General features: G+C 46.9%; 2 protein-coding genes across 8 annotated transcripts in view; both read left to right on the top strand.

Moving 5' to 3' along the window:
* The first annotated feature begins 15 nt into the window (after positions 1-15).
* LOC127474078 (translation initiation factor IF-2-like) lies at positions 16-17,320 on the top strand. Of its 7 annotated transcripts, XR_007905724.1 has the most exons (6): positions 152-445; positions 520-614; positions 1,622-1,721; positions 13,475-13,561; positions 14,282-14,425; positions 16,715-17,320. XR_007905724.1 is itself a non-coding variant. In XM_051794499.1 (4 exons), exons 1-4 carry the CDS (start codon positions 16-18, stop codon positions 16,775-16,777), a joined length of 654 nt encoding a protein of 217 aa, XP_051650459.1. In that variant the 3' UTR covers positions 16,778-17,320. The 7 variants fall into 7 exon arrangements, 3 of the variants coding, with proteins under 3 accessions (XP_051650459.1, XP_051650469.1, XP_051650479.1); XR_007905731.1 differs by lacking the exons at positions 13,475-13,561; positions 14,282-14,425; positions 16,715-17,320 and adding exons at positions 10,208-10,349; positions 12,585-12,697; XR_007905723.1 differs by lacking the exons at positions 13,475-13,561; positions 14,282-14,425; positions 16,715-17,320 and adding exons at positions 10,208-10,349; positions 11,664-11,861.
* Positions 17,321-22,462: 5,142 nt separating this feature from the next.
* The window catches only part of NIBAN1 (niban apoptosis regulator 1), a 58,553-nt gene continuing 55,260 nt past the window's right edge, over positions 22,463-25,755 (top strand). The window contains exon 1 of the mRNA XM_051793869.1: positions 22,463-22,625. Within this exon, the coding sequence (XP_051649829.1) occupies positions 22,571-22,625 (55 nt within the window). The 5' untranslated portion in view covers positions 22,463-22,570. The remainder of the gene's footprint in view (positions 22,626-25,755) is intronic.

The following is a 25,755-nucleotide window of genomic DNA, read 5'->3' as shown; positions in this document are numbered from 1 at the left end:
GGGAGTTACATATTCATGGCCGGGGCTGGGCAGGGGGAGCGCGGACGGGGCCGCCGAGCCCGGGCCGCCCCGCGCCCTCCTCCGCCTCCCTCCGCGCCGGGGCCGGGGGCCGCTCGGTGCCTTCCCCGCCCTGCCCGCACCCCCGGCCCCGCCGCCTCAGAGCGCTCCCTTTCCCCCTCCGTTCCCCCTGCTCCCCTTCCCCTCACGGGGATGCGGCACAGAGCCCATCGCGGCTCCGCTCCGCACCCCCTGACGGCCCTCACCGGGGCGGGGGGCAATGAACGGCGCCAGGGGAGCCTCAGGTGGGACAGGAGGAGGAATTTCCTGCTGGAAAGGGTGGTGAGGCCTTGGCAGGGGCTGCCCAGGGAGGTTTGGAGTGCCCAGCCCTGGAGGTGTCCCAGGAAGGCCTGGCCGTGGCACTCAGTGCTCTGGGCTGGGGGACAAGGTGGGCATCGGGCACAGGGGGGATCCATGGGCTGGGAGGGCTTTTCCAACCGCATGATCCTGTAATTCCCGCAGCCTGCAGGAGCCCCGTGAGGAGCGAGGCGGCCGGATGGCGATGCCCTGGACGGAGTGTGACCTGCCCCGGGCAGCCACTGGTGCCGCAGAGCCAGGTGAGGCGATGGAGAGCGGGGATTAGGTTATACCTGCCTTACTGTCTTTGGGCACGAGCAGGTCCATCAGCCCCAGTGGGCTGAACGTGTGGCCTTTGCTGGGCTCCCCTCCCTGAACTGCACGGCTCTTGGCCAGTCCGGCTCTTGGCCACCGTTCCAGAGAGAGGGCCGTGCCCGCAGTTCGTGGGCCCTGCAGGGAGCTGGAGCCCGGGCAGGCAGGGCAGCGTGGCACCGAGCCCAGTGCCCGGGCACTGCCACCCTCACGCTGCTCCAACGCGATGGAAACCGAGGCACGACTCGCCCTGCTCCTACTCACCACACAAAATTACACATTCCAGGGTTTTCAAGCATCCCCAGTCCACTCCGCGGTCATAACGTGAAATAAGCATTTGTCTTCTAGCATCTGCCTTTTAATGTTTGTTAAGTTAAGATTGTTTTTATGAGCTTTGGGTCTTTGTTGGTGCCTTTATTGGTCTTGGCATTAACTGTTTTATAGCAAAAGCAAAGCAGTGTGCTTAGCGTAATTAAACGTGGTGTGGGTAAAAAGTGAACAGAGATCACCTTGTGAGACGTGAGTTTGAATTAATACTTCAGTCTTTAATCATGCAGCAACATAATTAAGATTATTCAATATGGAGTATTTAAGCAATTCAATATGGAGTATTTTAAGTTTTCCTCGGGTTTTACAGTTAATATTCTCAATATTAAAAAAATCCTGGCTTGGACTGTTACCCCTTTTTGCAAACCTTCACATGTTTTTAAGAAATTCTAGCCTATGTCAGGTTATTCCTCGTTGTTCTAAGCAACTATTTTTATGGAGTACCTTTCACTCCCTCACACTCCCTGTGACCTACACTGCAGCCTATATAATTAATCCTCACAAAAGCTTGATAAAGTAGTCAGTGATAACATCTCTGTTTTCTAAGTGTGATCAAATGTCTCCGCTAAATCTCAGAGGGAGTCAGCTGGGGACAGGATTTAACAGTCCTTTTTTTGTTCTTGATTAGGTTTCCTTTTTTTAAAAGAATTATTTTTCTTCAGTGGTTCGTGATGAGCTCTTTCAATGTTAAAGTTCAAAGCTGGTACAGAACAGAAGAAGAGAATCGGGTAAGTTGCTCCTTTAGAATCACACTAAGAGTTAATGACTGAAATTTTCTGGTGTTTCAGCCGTTCATCAGTGCTGAGGAAAGGAAGACATTGTCAAGCTATTTCTGTACCTGAAGTGTCCTTTGGTGAAAGTTCCTTCACTTGTTAGTTGTCTGCAGTACTGAGGGGAGTGAAGAAGTTCCCATGTTAATGTACCACTGGTGGGAAAAGTTTTTTGATGCGAAAAAAACTAAACGTTGCAAAAGTAAGATTTTCAAAATGAGAGCATGCAGTTGTAAGGAAAGCAGATCTCCAAAGGCAGATGGAGTGCAAGGTGACTTGGAATCACAGAATTGCAGAATGGTTTGGCTGGGAAGGGACCTTAAAGCCCATCCAGTGCCACCCCCTGCTGTGGGCAGCAACATCTTCCTGGTTACTCCAAGCCCTGTCCAACCTGGCCTTGGACGCTTCCAGGGATCCAGGGGCAGCCACAGCTTCTCTGGGTAACCTGTGCCAGGGCCTCCCCACCCTCACAGGGAAGCATCTGGCAAAACACTAAACTAAAGAGTGGCATGGAAATTAATAAACTATAAATATTCCTAAGAAAATTTTGTTGAAAGAAATCCAACAAAATTAAGCTGTGTTATTGGTGTCCAACTCACCATATTTCTAAGAAATGTTTATTTTGTTTTACATTTCCTGTATCATTTAGTGGCAGGGACACTGCTGCCCCTGGCAGGGGCATGGCAGGGGATCAGGGAGGGATTAGTCCCTCATGCTCAGCACTCCTTAGGTCACATCCAGATACCGTGCCCGGTTTGGGGCTCCAAGAACAGGAAAGGCCTTGAGAGACTGGAGGAAGAAAAGGGAAAGGAAGCCCCAGGATGGCTGGGGCTGGAGAACTTTCTCTGTGAGGAAAGGCCACGGGAGCAGGGCTTGGTCAGCCCAGGGCAGGGAAGGTTTTGGGGACCCTGCATCATCCAGCCCTTCCCATGAGGCTGAGCTAGGCTTTTCTCAGTCAAGGTGAGGGGTGACAGTAAGCCAAACCAAGAAGGGTTTGGGCTGAATGCAGGGAAAACCTATTCCCCACCAGGACACTCAAGAGCAGCACAGCTGCCCAGCAAGGCCGTGCCATCCCCACCCTTGGAGGTTTTCCAAACCCAAGTAGTTCAAGCCCTGAGCGACCTGATCTGCCCCCAGAGCTGACCTGCTTTGAGCTGGAACTTGGACAGGGACCTCCTGAGGTCCCTTCCAGCCCAAGTCATTCCATCATTCTGTGATTCTGCTCTCACAGTGCAGATAAGAGAGCCTGGGAGGTGGATAATACTGTATTTCAAACCGGTGTTTGTGAGTGTTTTTGTTCTCTGCAGCAGGCAGAAAAGCCATGCAGCATGAGAGCTGAGAAAGCTTTCATCAGCTCCTCGTTTCCGCTGCTCCTGCTGTAATGGAAACATTTCTTCTGCTCCTTGCAGCAGCAAAATAATAGTAAAGAAAATTACTCCAGTCAACTGAGACATGCTTTTTCCATGTCCTCCTTCCAGGTAAAATATTTATTACCTGTTAAAGTGATTGAAGGTCACCCATTCGCTGCCTTTTAGAATGCAGCATATAGAGAGAAGTAAAAGAAAAATAAAATACTCCCATTTTAAAAGTCTAGAGGCAGAGAACTGTAAACAGCAGGCAAAAGGTGGGAGAAATCAGGAGAAAATGTCCATTTTGGTGCATAACTGCTGTGGTACATCACAGCAAGGAAAGATGAGGGTATAAATAAGTGATAGCAAAGGAAAAATAAATGGGCACTGGTAGGGTGAGGTAAGGTAATTGGTGGTGTCCCAGCAGGCTGAGAGACTGGGCTGCCCTGGCAGCACTCACATAATCCTTTTTCCCATGCTGACTGTCCCTGTCAAACAGGGCAGGAGGCATTTCTGAGGCATTTAGCCTTTGTGCAGGTTACAAAGTGTGTAAAGAGCAGCTTTCCTCGGGATCAAATCGGGTACAACGAGGCAGGAAGAAAGGGCTTCTTGTCAATGTGTGTCCAAACCAGTCAGCTCTGCTGGAATCTCTGTTACCTTCCTGGGCTGATGGGTAAGATAATAACCTGCCAATGTATCTGCAGGGCTTGGAAAAGATCGTGGCTTTATTTTGAGACTTGTGGACCAAAATAAGTGAGAAGGAGAGAGCCACGGCAGATTAACTACTCACAGAGGTAATGTGAATAAATGGGAATTGTAGCACAATCCACGTTGTTCAAGGATCAAAATGCACCAATGAGGGACTCTATCAGCTTTATTCCTTTGGAAAATAAGTTTTGCATGAGACACTACAAGATCTTCAGTATTCAGACCCCACCATTATTAAGTTCTTTCTTCCAAAAAATTCCCTGAGAAACAGTTTAGAGCCAGCATTTGGACAATGCTGTCCCAGTGGGGAAAGATATTAATGCAAGTTGCTTTAAGAAGGCAGGAATATATATATATATATATATATATATATATATACACATATATAAATAAAAGCTTTGGCAGTTGCATGGGCAGGAAGCATCCCAGAGTAGATACAGGCCAGGCAATCCTACAAGCACAGCAGCTGAACAACCTGAGCACAGTGGTGTCAACGACTGGGAGTAATTCAGAAATATTTAGTGTTTTTCAGACAGTGTTTCCATAACAGCATTCAGCTGCATGGTTGGAAAGTAATTGTATCAACAAAGTAAAAACTGAGGTCAAAACTAGCCAAGAACTTCACAAGTAGCTGCAAGATCACATTCTCTGCTTCAGAAAATGAAGTTTCAGCCAGTGATCAAAGGGTTTGGCCAATTTAAAAAATGAAGGATAGTTCGAAGTAGCACCTTCTCAAATTACAGAAAAAGGCCATGCAACTGAAAAATTCAACATTTTCTTCAACATTTCATGAGGCAAAACCCCAAACTTACTGGAAAAAACCCTGTGTTTACTAAATCTATAGCCTTAGGGTTTGTGGTCAGAAATGTACCCTGTTTTCAGAATATTGGTGCTTTGAGTGGACACTTTGTCTCCTTAGCTTGTAAAATACCTTCAAGGCATATTAAGATGTTTGACTGAAATAAAAGAGCTGGATAATTAGTGGTATTGTTTATAAAGACATACTTGACTGGGCTTTTGGAGGGGGTAGCATGCACTTAATGGCTGGTATTAATGCTGTGTTTGATATTTAAGACTATATTAACAGGTGGAGAAATGCAGGGAGACAGAGAATGTAATCATTTAATCAGGCAATTAGTTTATTACAAATATTTTCATTTGTTGGGATCTTTATTTTAGGCATTTGCTTTATCCCTTTAATACAGGAAGAGAAGAGAATTAATTCCACTTATCTGAAACATGTTGTTTAGCCACAACAAAAAACAGGGTGATAATTGTTTCTGCTTGCATGTGCTGCAGCAATGAGAAATGGGTTGAGAGAAAAGAAATATTTTTTAGTTTGTTTTTTTACCTTCTTGTTTCCTCAAAAGATTTTGGACATACTTTCAGAAGAGTCTAAGTAGTGTCAGGGCAAAGAAGAATCCAGAATGGTGCCCAGCACAGCTAATTTGAAATAGGGACAGGATTAAACCCTTTTTACAGCTTTTTAATTTGTGATTCAGCCAGCAATCAATGTCCTGTCCTCTGCAGCAAGGAAACAAGGGTGGTTAACACCTATGAAATGTAGGAAAATTCTGTACATGATGCTTTGAAATAGTTGGGTTTTTTTAAATAACTGCAAGTGTTGCAAAGATAGGGTCAAAGACTTTGAAGTGTGGTAATGTTTGTGGGATTAACCCGTAGTGAGGCTGTTCTTGCACTGATGAACTTTTCATTTGTGGTGAAAAAATTGTGCTATGACCTAGAATACAAATTTAGCACTGGCTGTTCTCACTCTGGGGCTCTGGGCAATATTTGAGGTATGTGCAATATTTGGGGTGTGTGACACAAGCCAGGACAGCAGCAAGACTAGAAATGGAATATTTGGAGGGAGAAGCAATACCTGCATAGAGCTCTCCTTGGATCCAAAACAGGAGCAGCAAACTGGAAGCTGGGTGGAGATGGAATGTCTGTATTGAGGCCTGATTAATTAATTAATTAATTAATACATCTGCTGAGCTCTAATTAGGTGCAATTAACAGCTTTGTCACAACAACTGCCTGGGTGATATTTTAGATAATTATCTGGTGCCCTCTTGTGGAGTCTGAAACAGATACAATCAAACACAGGGATTATTTTTCTGCAAATACAGGGATTTTTTTTCTGCCACTGAATGGTCCAACCAAGCGACCCTTTGCTGAGATGGCTGAAGGTTTATGCTTGCACTGAAAATCATACAGAAGGTAAATGAGCAGGAGGATGTCTTGGGCTGTTGTGCTGATCTTTTCACAGCCATTTAAAAAGTGGTGAGCAAAAGTGTATTTTTAAATAGACAAGGAAAAGGAGAAGGCAGAAGGAAGCAAAAAAAGAGGAGGGGGGGAAATCCTGGAAAAATAATCAGTATACATTTTAGTCATTCTTGGCTTAAGCATCAGTTATAGCAAATGAATGACCACTCCTTCCCCCTTTTTATGTCTTGTTTGAGGGGGTTCCTTGTAGCACAGACCGACCTGGTTTGTAGCTGCTCAGAGCAGACCATCCCCAATCCCACTGTTTCCATGAGTGGAGAAGCTCCAGGGATGCTGGTGCCATACTTTCCAGAGGCTGGTTAAATTCTGCAAGCCTATCCCTGAGCTGAGTGTTTCACACATAACTCAGGGAGGTTTGCTTGTAACTCATCTGGTTTTTCCATTATTTTTACTTAAGCACTGACCTCAAGCAATTATGAAAAATATGTGTTTGCCAACTGGGCTCTTGTTCCAAATCCACATGTGACTCACCAAAGCAACTCTTGCACTTCTTCAGAACACAGCTTCTTCCTCACAAATGTCAGGAGTTCTCAGCTCTGCTGGGTGTGGGTTATACAGATGTGAGCTCTGGTTTATTTGGGGGTGGCAGAGCACATTGCACACGCTCACGTTTCAGCCCAGCATGTTAAGGAGGATTTTGCAGTTGGGAGTTTCTTTCCAAGATCACAGTTGTCAGATAATCTTCTAAACAGCCTTATGGGATCTGCAGTGGACTTTGGTAGGTGCTGGGGACAGGCATTAGATTAGGGTAGAGGTCTAGAGAAGAAATAATTTCTCTTTTTGGGTTCCACTTCTACTCTTCTTCAGTTATTTTCAGGCCGAGGAATGGAAAGGTGAGATCTTGGCTGTATGTCACTACTTGCTTTTAAAGTCTGTGGTTCTGCTATTTGGCAGATTTTTTTGCCCTCCAAATAGTAGCCGAAACACAAGTTGGAGAAATGTGGCCTCCACCTATTCCCTGCAGCCTCACACATGTGCTTCAAATTTGCAGTAAGAGGAAAAAGGAGATGTGTAATGCAGGTTTATGGACACAGCAGATGTCCACACACACACACTGCTTAAAGGAGACCTAAACAGTTTTGGCTTCAGTGAAATGAGGCACAGGGCTGGGGAGAAGTAAATAATTATTTGTTATAATGGTTTCTAAATCCCTTGGAAAGAACCTGAGTTGCTGAAGCCCCCCCTAATTCTCCACATGGTCTGGAATGAGGAGTGCCTTGTTGCTGAGGGTCTCTGGACGTTAAGACAAGAAGGGCAGGTCAGCACTTACTCTTGCATTGTCCTTTTTTCCTCAGATGAAATCTGTCAGGACATGGATTTAGAATTTAACTGCCTGCAAGTGAGACCCCACAGAACTGAGGGTCTGTGTTATAAGTTGCCAGAATTTTTTGCTGTCTTCAGAACAAGCAGTGGAAAGGCTACCACCTATTTAAGGCAAAGAGGGGAAAATGGAACAAGCCAATCTTTCCAGACAAAGCAAACTATGAGTATTAATGCACAGTCAGTTTAGATTTCTGACAGGGCCTTTCTCCCCCAAATATTTGCATTGTGTAGTTAAAAATGACAGTATTAATACATTTAAAAATGACAGTATTAATACATTTAAAAATGACAGTATTAATACATTTAAAAATGACAGTATTAATACATTCTGGTTCCATGACCCTCTTCATGGAAAGGTTGATAGTGTGCCTGAGGTTTCCAGTCATTAGGAATTTCCTTTTCTGTGCAGTGTTTGTGAGCAGGGGTGATCCAGGCAGATCCTTTCCATCCCACAGAGGTGTGGGCTGTGGGGACAGCACATTTGCAATGCCAGAGAAAGGGCTTTCAGAGAGAGCTGACAGGTCACTACAGTGTTTGTCATTGTTCCAGCCTCCCTGGGAGTCTGGGTTAATCTAATTAACACAACAGTGGGAACAAGGTGACAATAAAAATTAGAAGCCCTGAAGAACTCTCTTATGTGTGACTGGGAATGACAGGCAGTGCAGGGAATGCAGAGCAGGAGGATGCTCAGGGGTGAGGACTGAGCAAAGAAGCTTTTTTTTTTGTACTCATAACATTAAGCTGGCATTTTTTTCCACACTATCTACTCTAAGCACCTACTTTAGGAATTCTGAATTGCCCTCTGTGTTCTTACCTGTCTCTGAATTGGCAAGACAGCTCTGCTCATAGAATCACAGAAAGGTTTGGGTTGGGAGGGACCTTAATGCCCATCCAGTCCCACCCCCTGCCACTATCCTAGGGTGCTCCAAGCCCTGTCCAACCTGGCCTTGGACACTTCCAGGGAATAAAAAAATTGAGAAGGAAGGCAATAGAATGTAGTGATTCTCTTCAGGTACTGATTCTGTAGTGTCTACATGTGCATAAATCATCCCCACTTTCAAAAAGAACATGAGGAACTTTGAAAACTTAATTTTCTCAAAGTTCAAAGCCAAAGATTCTGAAACACCTTGACATTAGTGGAGGCAGGTGGAAGAAAGTTGATGTCTTTTTATTTTTTTCATGAGCCATAAAAAGCAGGGTTTTTGGTAATAATTTAGCAACAATACACAACACTTCCTTAAAAAAACTAGTTAAAACAAGCCATGGAAGCCATTTAAATGGTACTTTTAAAAGGAGTTCCAAGCTAAGGGACAGTGGGATGAAACTGTCAATAGATACCAAAAGTTGTACTCCCATAAAACAGCAGGCATTTTTGGAAGCTTTGTTACATTCTTCTGTATTCTTCACAGAACTCCCTGCTGTGCTGCAGGAACAGGTATGCTGAAGGAAATCTTCCACAAGGCAGTTTCAACTCATGAGACTTTCAGGGTTCCTTTTCCTACTAGTTTCAGTGGTTTGTTTTGCAGAAGTCTGGTGGGTTGCTGTGCATGGGGAGGGGGGACCTAAATCCACAGCACAAGTGGAGGAAGAGCTTTCACAAACTTCCAGGCTTAGCACATGTCCTGGTCCTGAACACTTAACCTCCAGCAGGAACAGTTACAGAGAAAATAGTCTGTTCAAAAGAAGTCAGTGATACAGAGTTCTTGGACAATGAGAGGCCACAGCTGTTTCCACAAAGCAGCTGAAACCAAATTTTTAATGTCTTTTCCTGTGAAATAATTTACAGTGGTTTTGTGTAGCCGTTGATCAGAGAATAGTCAAACAGGCCACCCTGTCCAGAAGGATTTTTCCAAGGCACCTACAGAAAATGAATAGCCAGCATCTGTGAATTTTTACTGAGAACAGGCATCTACTTCTCATCCCCAACCTACAAGTAAAAAGCCTTCTAAAACATATAGATCAAATACCAGAAACGTTGCAGCAGAGCATTGGCCAAAAGTCAAAGCATTCCCTGTGTGGTTCTTTAAGACATAATTTCTCTTCTTAGTTTCTGGCAGCTTTTTGATGATAAACTAGGAAAATATGATGAGAAGTCTTGGAACACTGAGTGGGGATGAGGAAGCAGTGTGAACTGCTTGACAGAGTGTAAAAAAGCCAACGAGGAGGAAGGAAACAGGAGAGAAAGTGGTTTGGCAATCGGCCCGTGAGAGGAGGATGCAGAAACACGGTGATTAAGTGCGAGCCCCATATTGCTTCCTCTTCTAGGAATTCAGACCCTCCTCAGGGTCTGTGCCCCATTCCCTGTCTTTGGTGGGAGTTGGGACCATATATTTTTATCTCCAGATAAGGGGGGCAGGAGCTTCCAGGGGACAGCAAGAGCTTTCTGTGCGGGCACCTTTGGCCTGGGAGGAATCTTCGTCCGTAGGCAATTTTGGGAGTCAGATGTCCAATTTCAGCACAGGGCTCCTGCAAGCCAACGACTGCTGTTCCACCCAGGAAAGAAAGCCCTGACCCTTCATCTTTCCTGGGGAGTTGGTGCACCACTATCAGCACTACAGGGACAGCAAGAGCTTTCCCTTTTTTTTGAGCCCTGCGCTGAAATGACCAGTCCAACTCCCAAAATTCCATACAGATGAAGATTCCTCCCAGACAAAAGGTGTCACCACAGAAAGCTCTTGCTGCCCATGGAGTACCCAGGCTGGCCCACCAACTGCACCTAACAGCCAAAGGTTCCAGGCTTTCTTTCCTGGGGATAAGGGCTGTTTGCTTTTTTCAGCCCTGCGCTGAAATTGCCAGTCCGACTCCTAAAATTGAACACGGATGAAGATTCCTCCCAGACAAAAGGTGCCAGGACAGAAAGCTCTTGCTGCCCACAGAGTGCCCAGGCTGGGCCACCAAGTGCACCAGAAACCATAAAGGTAAGGTCTTTCTTTCCAGGGGAAAAGGGCTGATGTTCACTTGCAGAAATCCTAGGGCCGAAATAGGCAATCCAGCTCCCAAAATTGAATACGGACGAGGATTCCTCCCAGACCAAAGGTACCACACCAGAAAGCTCTTGCTGCTTATGGAGTGCCCAGGCTGGCCCACCAACTGCACCAGAAACCACAACAGTAAGTTCTTTCTTTCCTGTGGAAAAGGGGTGGTTTTCATTTTCAGGAATCCTGCACTGAAACTGCCAGTCCGACTCCCAAAATTCCATACGGATGAAGATTCCTCCCAGACAAAAGGTGCCACACCAGAAAGCTCTTGCTGTCCCTTTAGTTCTGAGAGTGGCTCACCAGCTGCCCTGGAGAGACAAAGGGTAAGCACATTGAGTTTTGGGAGCCGGATGGCCAATTTCAGTGCATTGCTCCTGCAGTGAACGACTGCCCTTTCACCCTGAAAGGAAAGCCCTGACCCTCCGTCTCTCCAGGGCAGTTGATGCACCACTCTACTCATTCTCACACCAGGGCAAGAGAACACGTACCTGGAGCAATAGTTCAGTCTCAGAGCTGCTGTTTGAGGCTGTGACGACCTGAGGCAGAGGACGAGTCACCCCTCTCTGAACCCCCTGTGCTGCAGATACAATGGGGCTTCTGTGCAAAACATTCCCAGCTGGAGCAGAGCCACCAAATCTGTCAGCTTTTTGTTGCCTCTACAGAGGGCAGGGACATCACTGGCACAGAGCTATTGCTCCCTTACTACAGGGAGCAGCAAGAAGGCTGAAGGTGGCATGATGGGGCCATGAAGATGATCAGAGGGACGGAGCACCTCTCCTATGAGGAAAGGCTGGGAGAGCTGGGGGTGTTCATCTGGAGAAGAGAAGGCTCCAGGGAGAGCTGAGAGCCCCTTCCAGGGCCTAAAGGGGTTCCAGGAGAGCTGGAGAGGGACTGGGGACAAGGGATGGAGGGACAGGACAAGGGGGAATGGCTTCCCATTGCCAGAGGGTAGGGTTAGATGGGAAACTGGGAAGGAATTGTTGGCTGTGAGGGTGGGGAGGCCCTGGCACAGGTTGCCCAGAGAAGCTGTGGCTGCCCCTGGATCCCTGGAAGTGTCCAAGGCCAGGTTGGATGGGGCTTGGAGCAACCTGGGCTAGTGGAAGGTGTCCCTGCCCGTGGCAGGGGGTGGAAGAAGATGAATTTCATTGTCCCTTCCAACCCAACCCATTCTATGTTTATATGATTCTAAGTTGAGGATACTTGGGATGGTTCTAATTTGTAAAGAAAACTAATTGCATGATAACTCTTCCTTAGCTAAGCTGAGATTGCCTGGGAGCCTCCTGGAGTGTGATGAGTGGTCACAACGTGGGTATCTGAAAAACAGGGAGATGTGCTGGGGCAGGAGGGACTTTTGTATGGAAAGACTTCACCGGAGGAGAAGGGTGCAGGGGATTCTCTGTCACCAGAACATCCTACACAAGCGAGTGTGCAGGAGAGGGCGCCAGACAGCAAGGAGTAACGTTGGTGTGAAAACATCTCAATAAAAAAGGGAGAGAACAGCTACTTTAAAGTTTTGGCTGAGGTTATATTTTGCATTACCTCAGAGAGTTAGAGTGGGTGACTGAGCATCCATGGTTTTCGTAGCTAGTGCATTCCACATTCATGGCTACAGGCAGGATATATGAACATGGACTGAAAATCTGATTCCTGTCACTCATGTCAGCATCTCCAGCCTTTGATCAGTCAGGAGCATAATCTTTGTCACTCCTCTGGAAGTAGATGTGTGAGAGCAAACTCGGCAGGAACTGTTCAGCTTCCCTTATTTTTACTGTGTTGCCCCAGTACCTCAGTTACAGCCCTGGATACCAGTCCCTACAGTGAACTAGTTCCTTGTTAAACTGGAAAATTCCCTTACAAAGACTCTCCATTGATCCAGTGAGTGTTGGCTGCCTGCATTCCTAGATTATGGAATGAGGCAACACACGCCGAGGTTACAGCTTGGGCTGTGTTTGTTTTCAGGGCTGTAGCAGTACAGGGCTCCTGGCAGACAGGAGGAACATTCAGGAGACAGGACACTGGAGCCCTGTCAGACAGGTCTCCTGACTCCTTTTGCCATGGCACAGCCAGCAGTTAGGGGAACTGCACTGAGTGGCAGCGACTTCCACCCCCCCTGTCCCCAAACAGAACATGCTTCCTCAAAACAGCTTTTCCTCCCTCTCCTAAACCTAAATACAGACAGAGCTGTCGCTTGTGGAACTCACTCTAGTGATGGAATGGCATCCATGGTGGCCACAGTTGGGGCTGGTACTTCCTGGACCCCACCTGCAGGGCTGCATCCAGCTCTGGGACCCCAACACAAGTGAGATGTGGAGCTGTTGGAACAAGTCCAGAGGAGGCCACTGAGTTGATCTGGAGCCAGGCTGGGAGAGCTGGGGGGGTTCACCTGGAGAAGAGAAGGCTCCAGGGAGAGCTGAGAGCCCCCTCCAGGGCCTAAAGGGGCTCCAGGAGAGCTGGAGAGGGACTGGGGACAAGGGATGGAGGGACAGGACACAGGGAATGGCTTCCCACTGCCACAGGGAAGAAATGGGAAGAAATTCTCCCCAACCCTGTTAGTGTTCAAGGTGTTCCTGCTCATGGCAGGGGCTTGGAATGAAATGAGATTTAAGGTCCCTCCCAGCCCAAACCATTCTGGGATTCTAGGATTCTACATGAACTTTGGCTTATTTTCCTTTGTTTTCTGATTTATTTTTCCTTGTTTTCAGAGGATTTTCATTTTGCACAAGGCAAAAGTCTGGAATAGCTCAAACTATCACTGAGCCCTCCTCCAGACCTTTTTTGTGCTTTATTGTTTTTGTCCATGGCCTAACAATGCAAGCAGTGCCTTGAGCTGGGACCAGCAGCCAAGTGGCCACCAGCGATAAAGAGAAGGAAGGAGGAGCAAGGGAGAGTTTGACCTCACCACCTTTGTTTAGATTGCTGGTTCTTTTTAGAGTTTCCTCTTCTTATTCTTTCAAGTACTTGGGGAAAGAGAAGGGAACTGTAGCCAGACCATTATGTGTGTTTAGCCCATAATATAAACATTTTTATCGTCTCTCTCTTTTTTTTTCCCTTTATTTTATTGGCAGTGGTTTAAATAGCTACAGAAATAGCAGAGAAATGGAGAGACTAAAATTTTGCAAGATTTGAATTCTGGGCAGCGTGCCAAGTACCAGGTAATTTTTGGCAGGACTGCAAGGTTTGGTTTGCACACACTGCTTTCAGTCCTCAGTGGGGATGTGTGTGCTCAAAATGGGAGTCCAGTGGCTGGGACCTTCACAGCTCAATTGTGCCATATAGGCAAACTCCTCAAAAACTTCATTTTAAAATGAGTGAGGGGCTGTTATAGGACATTAACACCCTTGATTTCAGCCTGCTGCCCACTTCTGTGTTCTCTGGTAATGACAGAGTACTGCAAGCCCCCAGTTCTATGCAGTAGTTACAGGGGCTGTGCAAAGAAACATCCAGTGTGGCATCAGAAATAAAACAAGGCCACTGCTGGTTCTTCTCTTGGTTCTTCAGATGGGCAAGAGCTAATTTGTGCATCTAAACACATCAAGGGAAAACACATTAAGGCTCATACAAACAACTCCCCTCGAGCAGAAATTCTGTCTGGGTTTACGTAAAAAAAACCACCACTGTGAGAACAATTAAACAGTGGACTAAGTTGCCAGAGAAGTGGTAAAATTTCCCCTCACTGGAAATATTCGAGGCTTGGCTTGACAGAGCCCTGGACAGCCTAACTCAATGGCCCTGCTTCCAGCAGAAGTTTGGAGCAGATGGTCTCCAGAAGCCCCTTCCAAGCTAGATTTTTCTGTGATCTATCATAATGCTTCTAATCATCATGTTTCAAAGTTGGGATAACAGAAGAATGTTGTTATTTTCTCTCATGTCAGGCAAATGAGGATTCCAGTGCCTACGGAAATACTAACTTTATTATGGAATAGGAAAGGAAGGAAGAGCAATGGTTGCATTTCACTTACAAACATTAGTGCAACCAACTGTGGTCAAAACCAATCTGGCAAAGTTGAACTGCATAGGTAGCCAGGAGAATACAGGTCTCTGCTAAACATCATCATCAGAGCAATAAAATCATCCCTTTTTGAGGGCCCTTTTAATGCAGTAAACATGCCAGTGTGTTCAGTACTGCACAGCAAAACAGCTGCACTTGCAATGGTGGATCTGTCAGAAATCAAGCAGTTTTTAAAATAAAAGCCAAATAAACACTGACACCTACATTGCTTTGAAAAGAAAACAGAATTACTAGTGACTTGAGAAAGTTTATCAGTTCTAAGTAGATCACTATTATATAAACAAGGCCACTCCTCTTTCTTCTGTGGGATAGTTAAAGAGGCAGGAGAGAACCCCGGCCAGGTAACATGCTAAAAAGGCAGATTATTGTTATCCATGTTAGCAATTAGAGCAGCAAGGATGAGAAAATCAGTGCAGAGGTCATAATACACCAGTTAATTACATTTGGTGTCCTAAAGGACAAGGAGAAACCCTGTGCCCAGATATTATCACCCAAATAATCAGAGTAGTTGTTAACTGGTAAGATTCTTGCTGCCTGCTTGGCCACGAGATGCCTCCTGGACGTACTGGTGCTGCCCAAGAGGTGATGGCCTTTTGTCCAGGCAAATTCTTGTGTGAGTGCAGCTGATGTGGAGAGGAGCAGGATGCTAACAGGATTACAGGGTCAGCAGGTATCTCCCCGCTGGCAGATTAGCACATCGTGTCCTTTGTTGTGTGGCTTCCCCGTGCCAGAAGCCAGGCTTGGATGGATGGATTTAGGTTCTCAACAGCCAAACTTAATGAACAGAAAAACTTGTGAACATTTTGGGATCCATTTACTGTGAGTTCAAACCCTAGGAGTGCTGAGGTTTTTATAAAATTATCTGGAAGGAAAATGAGGCAGACGAGACCAATCACTTCAGAGCAGGGAAAATACATCAAAAATCCAAACTGTTCAACTTTCCTTTGTGCATCTCCTTTTGAACTCTTGCAGCTCATTCAGTGTGCAAGATGGTTTAGCAAATCCCATTTCATTTGCTACATATGCCTTCTTGGACAGACTCCTGACGAGAAGCTTCTCCATGGAAAATGGAGCCTTGGAACAGGAAGGCTGTGTTTAAACCCTGTGCTTAGTCTTAATGAATATACTCGGAATAAAAAGCAACCAAAACCATCTGTGGTCAGAAGAAGCAAATCCAGATGTGGTGGGGATTTAGTCCTCTCCTTCATTAATCATGTCTGCAGGATCATTCAGCTTCTGCAGCCTGCGCCTGCTATCCTTTTGCAGGGCAGTTAATCATGCAGGAACATCAGCCCACTTGGGAGGAAAGTTTCGGTCACATCTTTGTTAATCAAATGGAAGGAGGATTTCTTACTCCTCTAGGAAGAGTCACTGTGGTTTCCTTAGTTAAGAAGGGAAAATGACAGGTCTAATTGCTAGATTTGGTGTCCTGCTGCACTGAAGTCTGTTCAGTGACAGTGTGATGTCAGCCTTCCTCTGTTACCAGGCTGCAAATCCCACCCCATAAACTCATTTCCAACATTTGGGAAGGCTTTTGTCTTCCCAGGAAGGTGTGGCTGCCCATTTGAAGCTAAAGAATCCGCTGGATCTCCAAGGGATGGATTTTCCTCCTGGATTTTCTGCTGAGATCAGTAGGTTGAGCTGTGCTTGTTTGCTCCCTCGTGAGCGCTGGGCAGCGGGAAGGGCCCTGAGCTGTGCTTTATTTGCTGGTTCCTGTGCACCACCCCCATTTCTACCTGAGGTGACAAATCAATGTGTCATGTTTGACACCCAGGGAGCTCCAGCAATGGATTTGTAAAGGCCTGTGCATTAGCTGCTTTGACATGAATGTCCTAACTAATTAAAATACAGCCTCTAATGGCAGCGGAGCAGGAATGAGCACCTCTAGCTGTGCCACCAGATTTCATAACTAGTGACTAAGCAGAGAAGAAAATGGTCTTTGAATATACCAAATATGATGGGAGTGTTTAGTAAACAAGAAAAGTTCCACACATGTATTTTATTTCATTTTTTTCCAATTTACATATATACAAACCCGTGTAATTTCTTGGCCACTGGGACAGGCAAATGGAGTGTGCAACAGCTGGAGGTGATTCTCAGCACTAGGATTCCTTACTTTATAGGAAATAAAATCCAGAACCACATCTGAAAGTTTCTGATTTTTGCATCCCTATTCAGAACTTTCACTCCTGTCCCAAGTGCATGTCCTGTGACATGTCCTAACAACCAGAGTTTCCCCCTTGCTGATTCCCATTGGTGTTGGGTTTGCTACAACTCTTCTTTCCTGTTCTTCCAGATCCAGCATTGCCCCTCCAGCCTTCCAAAAGGAGACTCCAGCTTCAAAGAGTCACAGGGCTGACATCAAAGGAGCAAACTTAAAGCAGTGTTCTCCTCAGGGCCCTGACACGGCAGCTGACAGGGCCAACAGCACTCCTGCAGGAAAACCTGGGAGGGGAGAAGTCCAGGGGAACTTTTCACCACAGCGCTTGAAGATAATGATTACAAAGTTAAGGCAAGGCAAAGTCTCTTGTTCTTGTGGAGTTACTGGTTTCAGAGGATTTTTTTTACTTAAGTACTCAAGGTGTGCAGAGCTCTTTCCCTTCTCCACAGCCACTGCCTAGAGCTGTACTTGCATCAATCTGTTTATTTGTAACAAATCAGTTTTAGAATCTGTTTTAAAAGCAGCCTTGACGTGCAAATTGGTAATATGGCCTAAGTACTAACAGCTTGTGTATTTGATTATAAACATTATAACTTGCTCAAAATAGACTTACATGGGTTTGGTTGCACTCCATGTGAACTGGGAACCTAAGACACTTATGGATAGGAAAGAAAAGAGCAGAGCTCCTCTCCAGAGTTTACCATTAGCAGTGTGCTGTTCTCCTAATTTTTGAGGAGGAATCCCGGGTAAGCAGCATTCTTATGCTTACCTGGTGTCTTTAGTCTCAGGTGTCAACAGAGAGAGAAGCTTCTAGTCCTCATTACAGGGAAGCTTTCATGACCTCACCTCGCCCTCTGACAACTAAGAAAAGAGAGTTTTTACCCCAAGTTTTCAACCTCTCCACTCAAAAGTATTTATTTTTGGAGGGACGTGATGTGTCCTGTTTGGATATTGAGGATGGAAATTCTAGATTTGTAGCAAGGCTAATGTCTGGCTGAGCCTTGCTATGGGATAAGTGCATATGTGTGTGTGTGTGTATATATATATATACACATACATACAATGCAAGTGGAGATCTACTGAATTTTACCATGTCACCATTAATGCATTATGAGAACGTTTGATTGCAGGAAAGCGCCTCAGATTATGTATCAGATTCAATTCTGTGAAAAACCCAGACATTTATAAATTATTTGCAACCAAGCAGGGCAGAATGATGAATGTTACTTACAATTTGGTATTTTATGAGCACTGGTATCCAAGGAGTATTGGAGTGAATGTTGTTTACATGTTGAATGACAGTAAAACATAACTGAGAGAAAAATAAGGAGGGAGGAAGGCAGCAAGCAAAGCCTCCTCCTGCATTAGGTTGTGCACTCAGCAGCCTGATTATATTTTGATTCTCAAAACCTTTGAAAGATAGAGATAAAATTATATCATTATACCACCATCTGCTATTGAAATGAACCTTTGCCTTGCTTTTCTTCCTTCACGAGTAGTTCAGACTGTCATCAAGACTTTCTGCACTTACAAAAATAAGAGGTTTCATCTGATTTCTTTCTTTAATAAGTGACCACAAATGCCATTTTTATCTCTTCCCTAGAATATTCAGTTCATAGATGAAGCAGCACTTCATATACTGTCTCCCCACCCCACCATACCTTTCATTTCATCTTGATATAAGAAGGATATTTTTTATAGCAAGAACAACCATTCACTGGAACAACCTCCCCAGGGGTGTGGTGGAGTCTCTGCTGCTGAAAGTTCTCAGGATGCAATGGCATGAGGTGTTAGATAATCCCATTAGACTCCCTCACCCACGAGAGGTTGGACCAGATGATCTTTTGAGGTCCCTTCCAACCTGACTCCCTGATTAAGAACCTGTTAAAATCCACTCTCCTGTTTGTGGGTTCTCAGTGCTTCTTGCCAGTCCCTCAGAATCAGGGTAGTAGCTAAAGCACAACCAACTCTAACTTTCTCTTTAGGGCTATTTTATCAAAATGTCATTTTTGGTTCTCCAGCCTGAACAACTGTGATTCTCTAGGGGTATCTTCTGCAGCTCGATTTTAAGACCTCCTTCCAAGCTTTTGAAAATAACTCTTAAGGATAACATTTTTGTGTTACTTAGATAGAAAGGATTCAGAATATATTTCAGCCAACAGCCTGTCCTGAGAAAAGGGCTGTTTTTATCTTGTGACACATCTTCTTGAGACTACTCTCTGCAACCTGATTTTGACTTTCAGACAATAATGATTAACAGTTTCCTCTAGCAGTAGATAATTATTATTTATGCAGGACAGTTCTATTCCATTTGCAGCTCTCTCTGTCAACAGCACCTTGTTATCCTGCCTACAAAATCAGTGGGCTTCAAATGGCTCCTTTCCCTTGGGGAAATCTTCTAAGGTAGTTTTGGATAGTTAATCATCTCTCCTAATGGATTTCACACACATTTCACTGAAGTGCTTCTGTTTGCTAACAAACTGTGTGTCTGAGGCCGTGGCAGAGCACGCACAGGGAGGGGGTGTGGGCACACACAGGGGGTGTGGGCACACACAGGGGGTGTGGGCACACACAGGGGGTGTGAGCACACAGAGTTCCCTCTGAAGCAAAGGGCCCACTCAAGTGCTGTTATGCAGCGTGTCAAAGAAACTGGTTCCTTGGCATGTCTCATTTGCAATCAGACAAGGAGAAGTAGCCAACAAGGTGGCAAAGATTTCCCAGTCCCCCTGATGATACATTTGCACCTGTCAGCAGAGCTGTGGTTTAAGGCCCCTGTGTTAGACCAACAACCACTGGAGTTCATTCCATGGTGTTGAGATGACAGTCTGAACTACTCGTGAAGGAAGAAAAGCAAGGCAAAGGTTTAAACAGGGGTTTAAAGAAGGAACTTTTAGGGAGAGTAAGGGGAAAAAAACCCTCAAAGATCAGGATTTCATAGGAGAAAATGTGGGGAAGTATTTTTCTTGGTTCTGGTGGTATTTTTGTTTTGATTGTATTCCCTTATAATTGATAGCTGCAGTGTAGATGTTATATCAGCCTAAAATCTAACGTGGATTTCTTATCCTAGAGAGGATGGTTTTGTTTTTAAGCAGGATAGAAATAGGATCATTTATATATGTTCCTGACTTGGTTCACGTTTCTCATGGTATCTTTTTAAGATGCTTAGGACACAAGCCTTGCCATTAAAACACAGCATTTCCCTATCTTGAAAGGGAAATTACAACCTTTAATTAGCTAACGTTTGTGAGATGCTTGGGGATCTTGGGGAGCAGGTAGTACCAAGTATAAATGTTATAATTAAGTAAACTATTCAGTTCTCACTTTGTTTTTACCCTAGCTGTAATTAGACAGGGAAGTTTCCCATTCAGTGCACACGCCAACATCTGTTCTTGGGTATAAAGCTTCTGGGATTTGGCATATTTTCATCTGCTAAATGATGAGACAGAATAGCAATCCAGTTTATGGCTCATGAATTTTCCACAGTTTATCTCTCCAGGCTCCTGGAGTTTGACTTGCACATTCCACGTGACTGTGTGTTACGAAAAGCTTCTCAGCCACATTTGATAAAAGATAGGCTACACTGAGCAGAGCCTGAATTCTCTGAGTTGACACCTTTCAAATGCACAGCAGTAAACGGTGTTTCCTCCCCGGTGTCTGCTCGCACAGCTCCCAGATGTGGGGTGAGGAAACCCCCGCAGCCTCCTCTGCGGGCTCTGGGCAGAGCCCATTAAATGTATCCGTAACAGAGCCTGATCCACGTGTGACCTCTAGAAGTGCTGTGCATTGAGTGTTTTATCTCAGCTGAGAGATCTATAGACTTGTGAGACGCTGTTTCAGGGGTGCTCTGGGTGAGCCTGGTCTCCTCAAGGTAATTAAGCAGTTGCTTAATTGCTCCATTACTCTTCGGTACAACGATCCCGTGCCTAGAGCGTGAGTTTCAGAAGGAAGGAGGCTCTTTAGCAGAACACTGAACTTGATGTTACATATCATCTTCAGTACTTCAAACCTGACCAAGTTTAGTGTTGGTTTAAAAAGATTCACCCCCAAGATTTTTACCCATCCTGTGATCAGCCGAGTGGCAAAGCACTAAACGTACCAACCCCACAACCCACGTAAGCAAACCTCAACTCTGCTGAAGCAATTTCACAGCCAGTGACAGATGTGTGCAGGCTGAATGAAAAGTGTTCAAGGCTAAAATGCATAACTTCCCGTCACTGTGAAGCTCCAGTGTGTCATCACTATCCATAATCATTGCAGCTCATCAACTCCATGCAAAACATATGAGCCACAATAACGATGGCACCCTGCCCATCGTTGGATTAGCAGAACAGAAGATTATACCTTAAAAAGTCACAGCTGGTCCAAAGCATCACTGAAGTTATTATTCAGAGGCAAGGAAATTCAGGTATCTGTTCTGTGCTGTCCTGTGAGAGGATCTGCACACTGGTGCTCTTGCATGTTTTAGGAAGTTGGCTCGATCACTGGGCAGTATTTACTGATATTTACTGATGTGTATTTTGGTGCCTGCTTGTGCAGGTTTATCCTTCATCCTGGAATTGTGCATTCTATAGCAACATTCAGCATTCCTGGTAAGAGTGGGAAGATATGGCCCTGAAGGCTGAGTTACAAGTCATGGAATGGTTTGGGGCAGAAAGGACCTTAAGGACCATCTGGTTCTACTGCCTGCCATAGACAGGGACACTTTCCAGTATCCCAGGTTGCTCCAAGCCCCATCCAGAGCACAACCAATACAGTCACGGATCCTCCGGGAATAACCTCAAACACAAACCAGTTTGTAGCTCCATGTGGTGCATCCCAGCTTTTGTGTTGGGAGAGGCAGCCAGTGGTTGACTCGTGTGCTCTCTCTGCATCCCATGGGCTTTGTTAATTAGTTTTCTTTACAAAGTAAAATCATTCCAAGCATCTTCAGCTTAGAATCCCAGAATAGTTTGGGTTGGAAGGGATCTTAGAGGTCATCCAATTCCAAGCCCCCAGCCGTGGGCAGGGACACCTTCCACTAGCCCAGGGTGCTCCAAGCCCCATCCAACCTGGCCTTGGACACTTCCAGGGATGGGGCAGCCACAGCTTCTCTGGGCAGCCCGCCTTTAGCGTGGCCTGGCGTTTAAAGCGGGCTCTATGGAAACTTCGCAGGGTCTGTGCGTGCCTCCAGGGGGACGCGGATTTTGCGATGGGGGTGACAAAGTGACGGTGGGAAGAGGAAGCAGCAGCGGGGGCAGAGCAAACCGCGGGACGCGCGTGTCCGCAGGCGGAGGGCGGCGGGGCACCGCTGATGTCCCCGGCAGCCCGGGAGCACCGCTGATGTCCCCGGCAGCCCAGGAGCACTGCCAATGTCCCCGGCAGCCCAGGGCAGTGCTGATGTCCCCGGCAGCCCAGGGGCACCGCTGATGTCCCCGGCAGCCCAGGAGCACTGCCGATGTCCCCGGCAGCCCAGGAGCACTGCCGATGTCCCCGGCAGCCCAGGGGCAGCGCTGATGTCCCCGGCAGCCCAGGGGCACTGTGGATGTCCCCGGCAGCCCAGGGGCACTGTGGATGTCCCCGGCAGCCCAGGGGCAGTGCGGATGTCCCCGGCAGCCCAGGGGCACCGCTGATGTCCCCGGCAGCCCAGGAGCACTGCCAATGTCCCCGGCAGCCCAGGGCAGCGCTGATGTCCCCGGCAGCCCAGGGGCACTGTGGATGTCCCCGGCAGCCCAGGGGCACTGTGGATGTCCCCGGCAGCCCAGGGCAGTGCCGATGTCCCCGGCAGCCCAGGGCAGTGCCGATGTCCCCGGCAGCCCAGGGGCAGTGCCGATGTCCCCGCAGTCCGGAGCAGCCCCGGCGGGCGGGGCGGGGGCGGTGCCGCCGAGGGGCCGGGCCGGGCCGGGCGGGCGCTGCGGGGCCGCCGCTGCTGCCGCTCCGCTCCCGCTCCCGCTCCCGCTCCGCTCCCGCTCCCGCTCCCGCTCCCGCTCCCGCTCCCGCTGCCGCTCCCGCACCATGGGCGGCTCTGCCTCCGCGCCGCTGGACGACAGCAAGTGCACCTACATCCGAGGTACGGGGTCTCGGCGGGGCTGCGGGGCACCGCCGCCGGGAATGCCGTCGGGAATGCCGCCGGGAATGCCGTCGGGAATGCCGCCGGGAATGCCGTCGGGAGCGCTCCCGGGCATCCCCGCGCATCCCGCGCGCCGGGCACGGCGGGGTTTGCGCTGGATCCTAGAGGCCGGTGGAGTTTGGAGCGCTTCCTTAAGCGGCGAAGCACTAAACGTTCCCGCGGAGGGACTGTAAATAGACAGTAAAAACTTTAGGGAGCGTGGGAGCGATGCGGCTGAATCTGCCCGGGTGACAGCACATCCCGATCCCCCAGCGCCGACAGCTCCCACGGCACCAGGGTCTGCCAGGGTAAATCAGATCCCGGCCGTACACTCTCAGGCACGTGGTGTGACTCTTGGGGTGTCCTGTGCAGGGCTAAGAGTGGGACTCCATGATCCTCGTGGGTCCCTTCCAACTTAGCGTGTTCTGGAATTCTGTGATTCATATGGCCTGAAGTTTTGCCAAGCTTGCTTCAGGCGGTGGGAACACTGTAGGTGAGTATTTAGGTAAACTGTTCAGATTGTGTAAGGACATTCCTTTATCCCATTAAAATGTTAGGAAAGAGAAAACAAACAAAAACCCACTTTGAATTATGCTTATGGCTACTAAACTATGAAGGAAAAGAGCATAAATCGGTATTTTAGGGGGTATTTTTGTTACTTGAATAGTTAACTATGAAATACATCTTACTCTTGCCTGTCTAACTGTGCAGCTTATCGGTAAGGCGGCAGGTAGAGTATTTACAAAGCAAATTTTAAGGCTGGAGATTTACAAGTGAAGTAAAAGTTTGCATGAGAAAAGGACGCCCAGTTCCAGCACTTTATGTATTATGCATGTGGAGCCTGCAGAGTCCTCTCTGCTGTGGACTGGGAGATCAAACTCCATGGATTCAGGCCGGAGGGTGACTCCTGGGTGGTGCCCACAGCCCAGCTCGTCCTTGGATTCTGTTGCTCCGGGATTTTTTTGTGGTGTAGAGGGAGTGCAAATGTTGAACTGCTCCTCTGTCAGGACTCTTTTGAAATCACAGTGGGTCTTTCAAGAGATTCCCATAGTGGGAAAGATGTCCAGTTATTAAATGGTTTCCACCCAAAATGCAGTCAGCAAAGCTACCAGCCTCACATGCAGAGATTTTTCTATTGTGCCCTCTCAGTATTGTCATTTTTTCCTGCCTGGTTGAGGGTGGTTTTCAGTCCCATCAGAGCCATGAGGGTGCGATCCCCATGGATTTCTATTTTCCTTTACATTTATCCCTATGCTGCAGCCAAAGTTGCATTTCCATAGTTCAGCATTTCAAGTTTCTGGTCCCTGAGTTGTGAGCGCCTGAAAAGGCTGATGACTATTTACTGCAAAAAAAATATCAGGAAATTCAGGGAGCTGGTTGGTTTCTTCACAGCTGTGCAAGAGGAAACCGTGCAGGTCCTTGCCCTGAACATCATCTAGAATCAGAGCTGGGAGCTGGTGCCCGAGGGTTGGGAAATCCCTCCGTGTGAAGCGGGGCTGGGTGTGTGTCTGAAACTTCCCTCAGCTCTCAGGGAGGGGGCCTTTGCCACGCTGGGAGCTGGGCAGCTCTTCAGACACAGCTCTGGTTTGCCTGTCACATCTCTGCACAGGCAAGAGAGAAAGCCAAATCACTGTGGAAAAAGGAATGAAAGCACTGTGCTCATCCCCGGTGTGTCTGCTGTTCTTACTGTGAGTGAGGATCCCCCACTCTAAGCTCCTGCTTGGAAAAATAATTAATGAGGCACTTTGTACAGAGACTGTCGGTGAATTAGCACTTCCAAGAAGGAATCGGGAAGAGCATCTTAAATCGAAACAGAGTGCAGTGCAGCCAGCTCACCAGACCTACTGCTGATGCTGATGCTGGAGACTGTAAGACTCAGACCTTGCTTATCTGTGTGACACTCTTTGGGGTGATGTATGTGCAGAGTGAGCTGGGCTGAGCTCCCCCCGGGGGAACGGGAAGCAGGCTGTAACAGTAAGGCTGTAGGTTGAAAAAGCAGCACGTTTTTCAGCTGGCTTTGTAAAGCTTAGGTGTGTTTTTGTGGTGGGCTGGGAGCTTTTGGGGTTCTTTTCCTCCAAAGATGATGCAGGGGTGTCCTCAGGAAAAAGAAAAGGGAGAGGACCTGTTTTTTGTCAGCAGAACTGTCAGTCTATAGTGCTCGGGAGGGGGATTGTGAGACAACAAGCCCAAGGATGTGCCTCACACACCCTACTCAGAGGCAGCAGCCAGCAACACTCTCCAGAGCAGACTTTGTGCATTTTGGGGTGCTCGCTCAGACTGGCCCAAATATCAGTAACCTCGAGACAGGAAATCCTGAGTGTTACTTCAAGTCAGAGTTTGGTCTAGCCCATGGTTTTTGTCCTGATGGTGTAATTGAATTTCTTGTTGCTCTAATGGTAATTTAATTTACCTGAAATTAAATGTGTTGTAAAGCCTGGTAGCTCATTTAGACAACATTTAAGCTAAACTAGAGTGTAATGAATGGAAATGAGATGCTGAGGGTTAAAGGGGTGGATGTCCTGTGCAGGGCCCTGAGCTGGACTCGATGATCCTTGTGGGTCTCCTCCAACTCAGGATATTCCATGATTCCATGATTCTGTGATACAGTACAGCTCTACAGGTTTTCTAAGTTCCAGAAGTCTTTGAGGGATGAGAGGAAAACCAAACGAGGACAGGAACCATGTGATATGTAAAATGATGTTAAAGTATGTAAACCCATTCAAATAGGTGTCTGTGTGAGCCATCAAGAGCCTGGCCCTCGGCAGGGGCACCCCCAGGGAGAGCCTGGGAGACGCTTTGCTGGCTGTTGGTTCCCCGTGGGTAAGTTGGAGCCTTGTCAGACCAGTTGGAGAAATGAATCCCAGAGAAAATCAGGAAGGCATCCTACACGGTGTCTCTGTTACTGGAACCAAAGGCTGTGATTTCCCCCTAAAACTGCTTTCCACTTCTGTGCTCTTAAGGAAGAAATGGTAGGATTGAACCAGCCAAACTGCAAAGCATTGAGAGCTGGGGCAATATCTTGGGTAATATCATGACCTGAAAGTCAGTAAATATAACTATTGACCTGATGATGTGTGTTTCCTGCAGCAAA

Source organism: Manacus candei, unplaced genomic scaffold (genome assembly GCF_025592945.1).
Source record: "Manacus candei isolate 608988 ecotype Guabito, Panama unplaced genomic scaffold, ASM2559294v1 h1tg000005l, whole genome shotgun sequence".
NCBI lineage: Eukaryota > Metazoa > Chordata > Aves > Passeriformes > Pipridae > Manacus > Manacus candei.
Note: the sequence above shows the minus strand (reverse complement) of the source record. Positions and strands in the feature narration are given on the sequence as shown.

What these genes read in the sequence shown, in the direction of transcription:
- LOC127474078 (XM_051794499.1), top strand. Translation starts at nt 16, where the DNA reads ATGGCCGGGGCTGGGCAGGGGGAGCGCGGACGGGGCCGCCGAGCCCGG. An exon ending in GCTCTGGGCTGGGGGACAAG is followed by an intron (nt 446 to 519) that starts GTGGGCATCGGG and finishes TAATTCCCGCAG; the next exon opens with CCTGCAGGAGCCCCGTGAGG. An exon ending in CACTGGTGCCGCAGAGCCAG is followed by an intron (nt 615 to 1,655) that starts GTGAGGCGATGG and finishes ATTTTTCTTCAG; the next exon opens with TGGTTCGTGATGAGCTCTTT.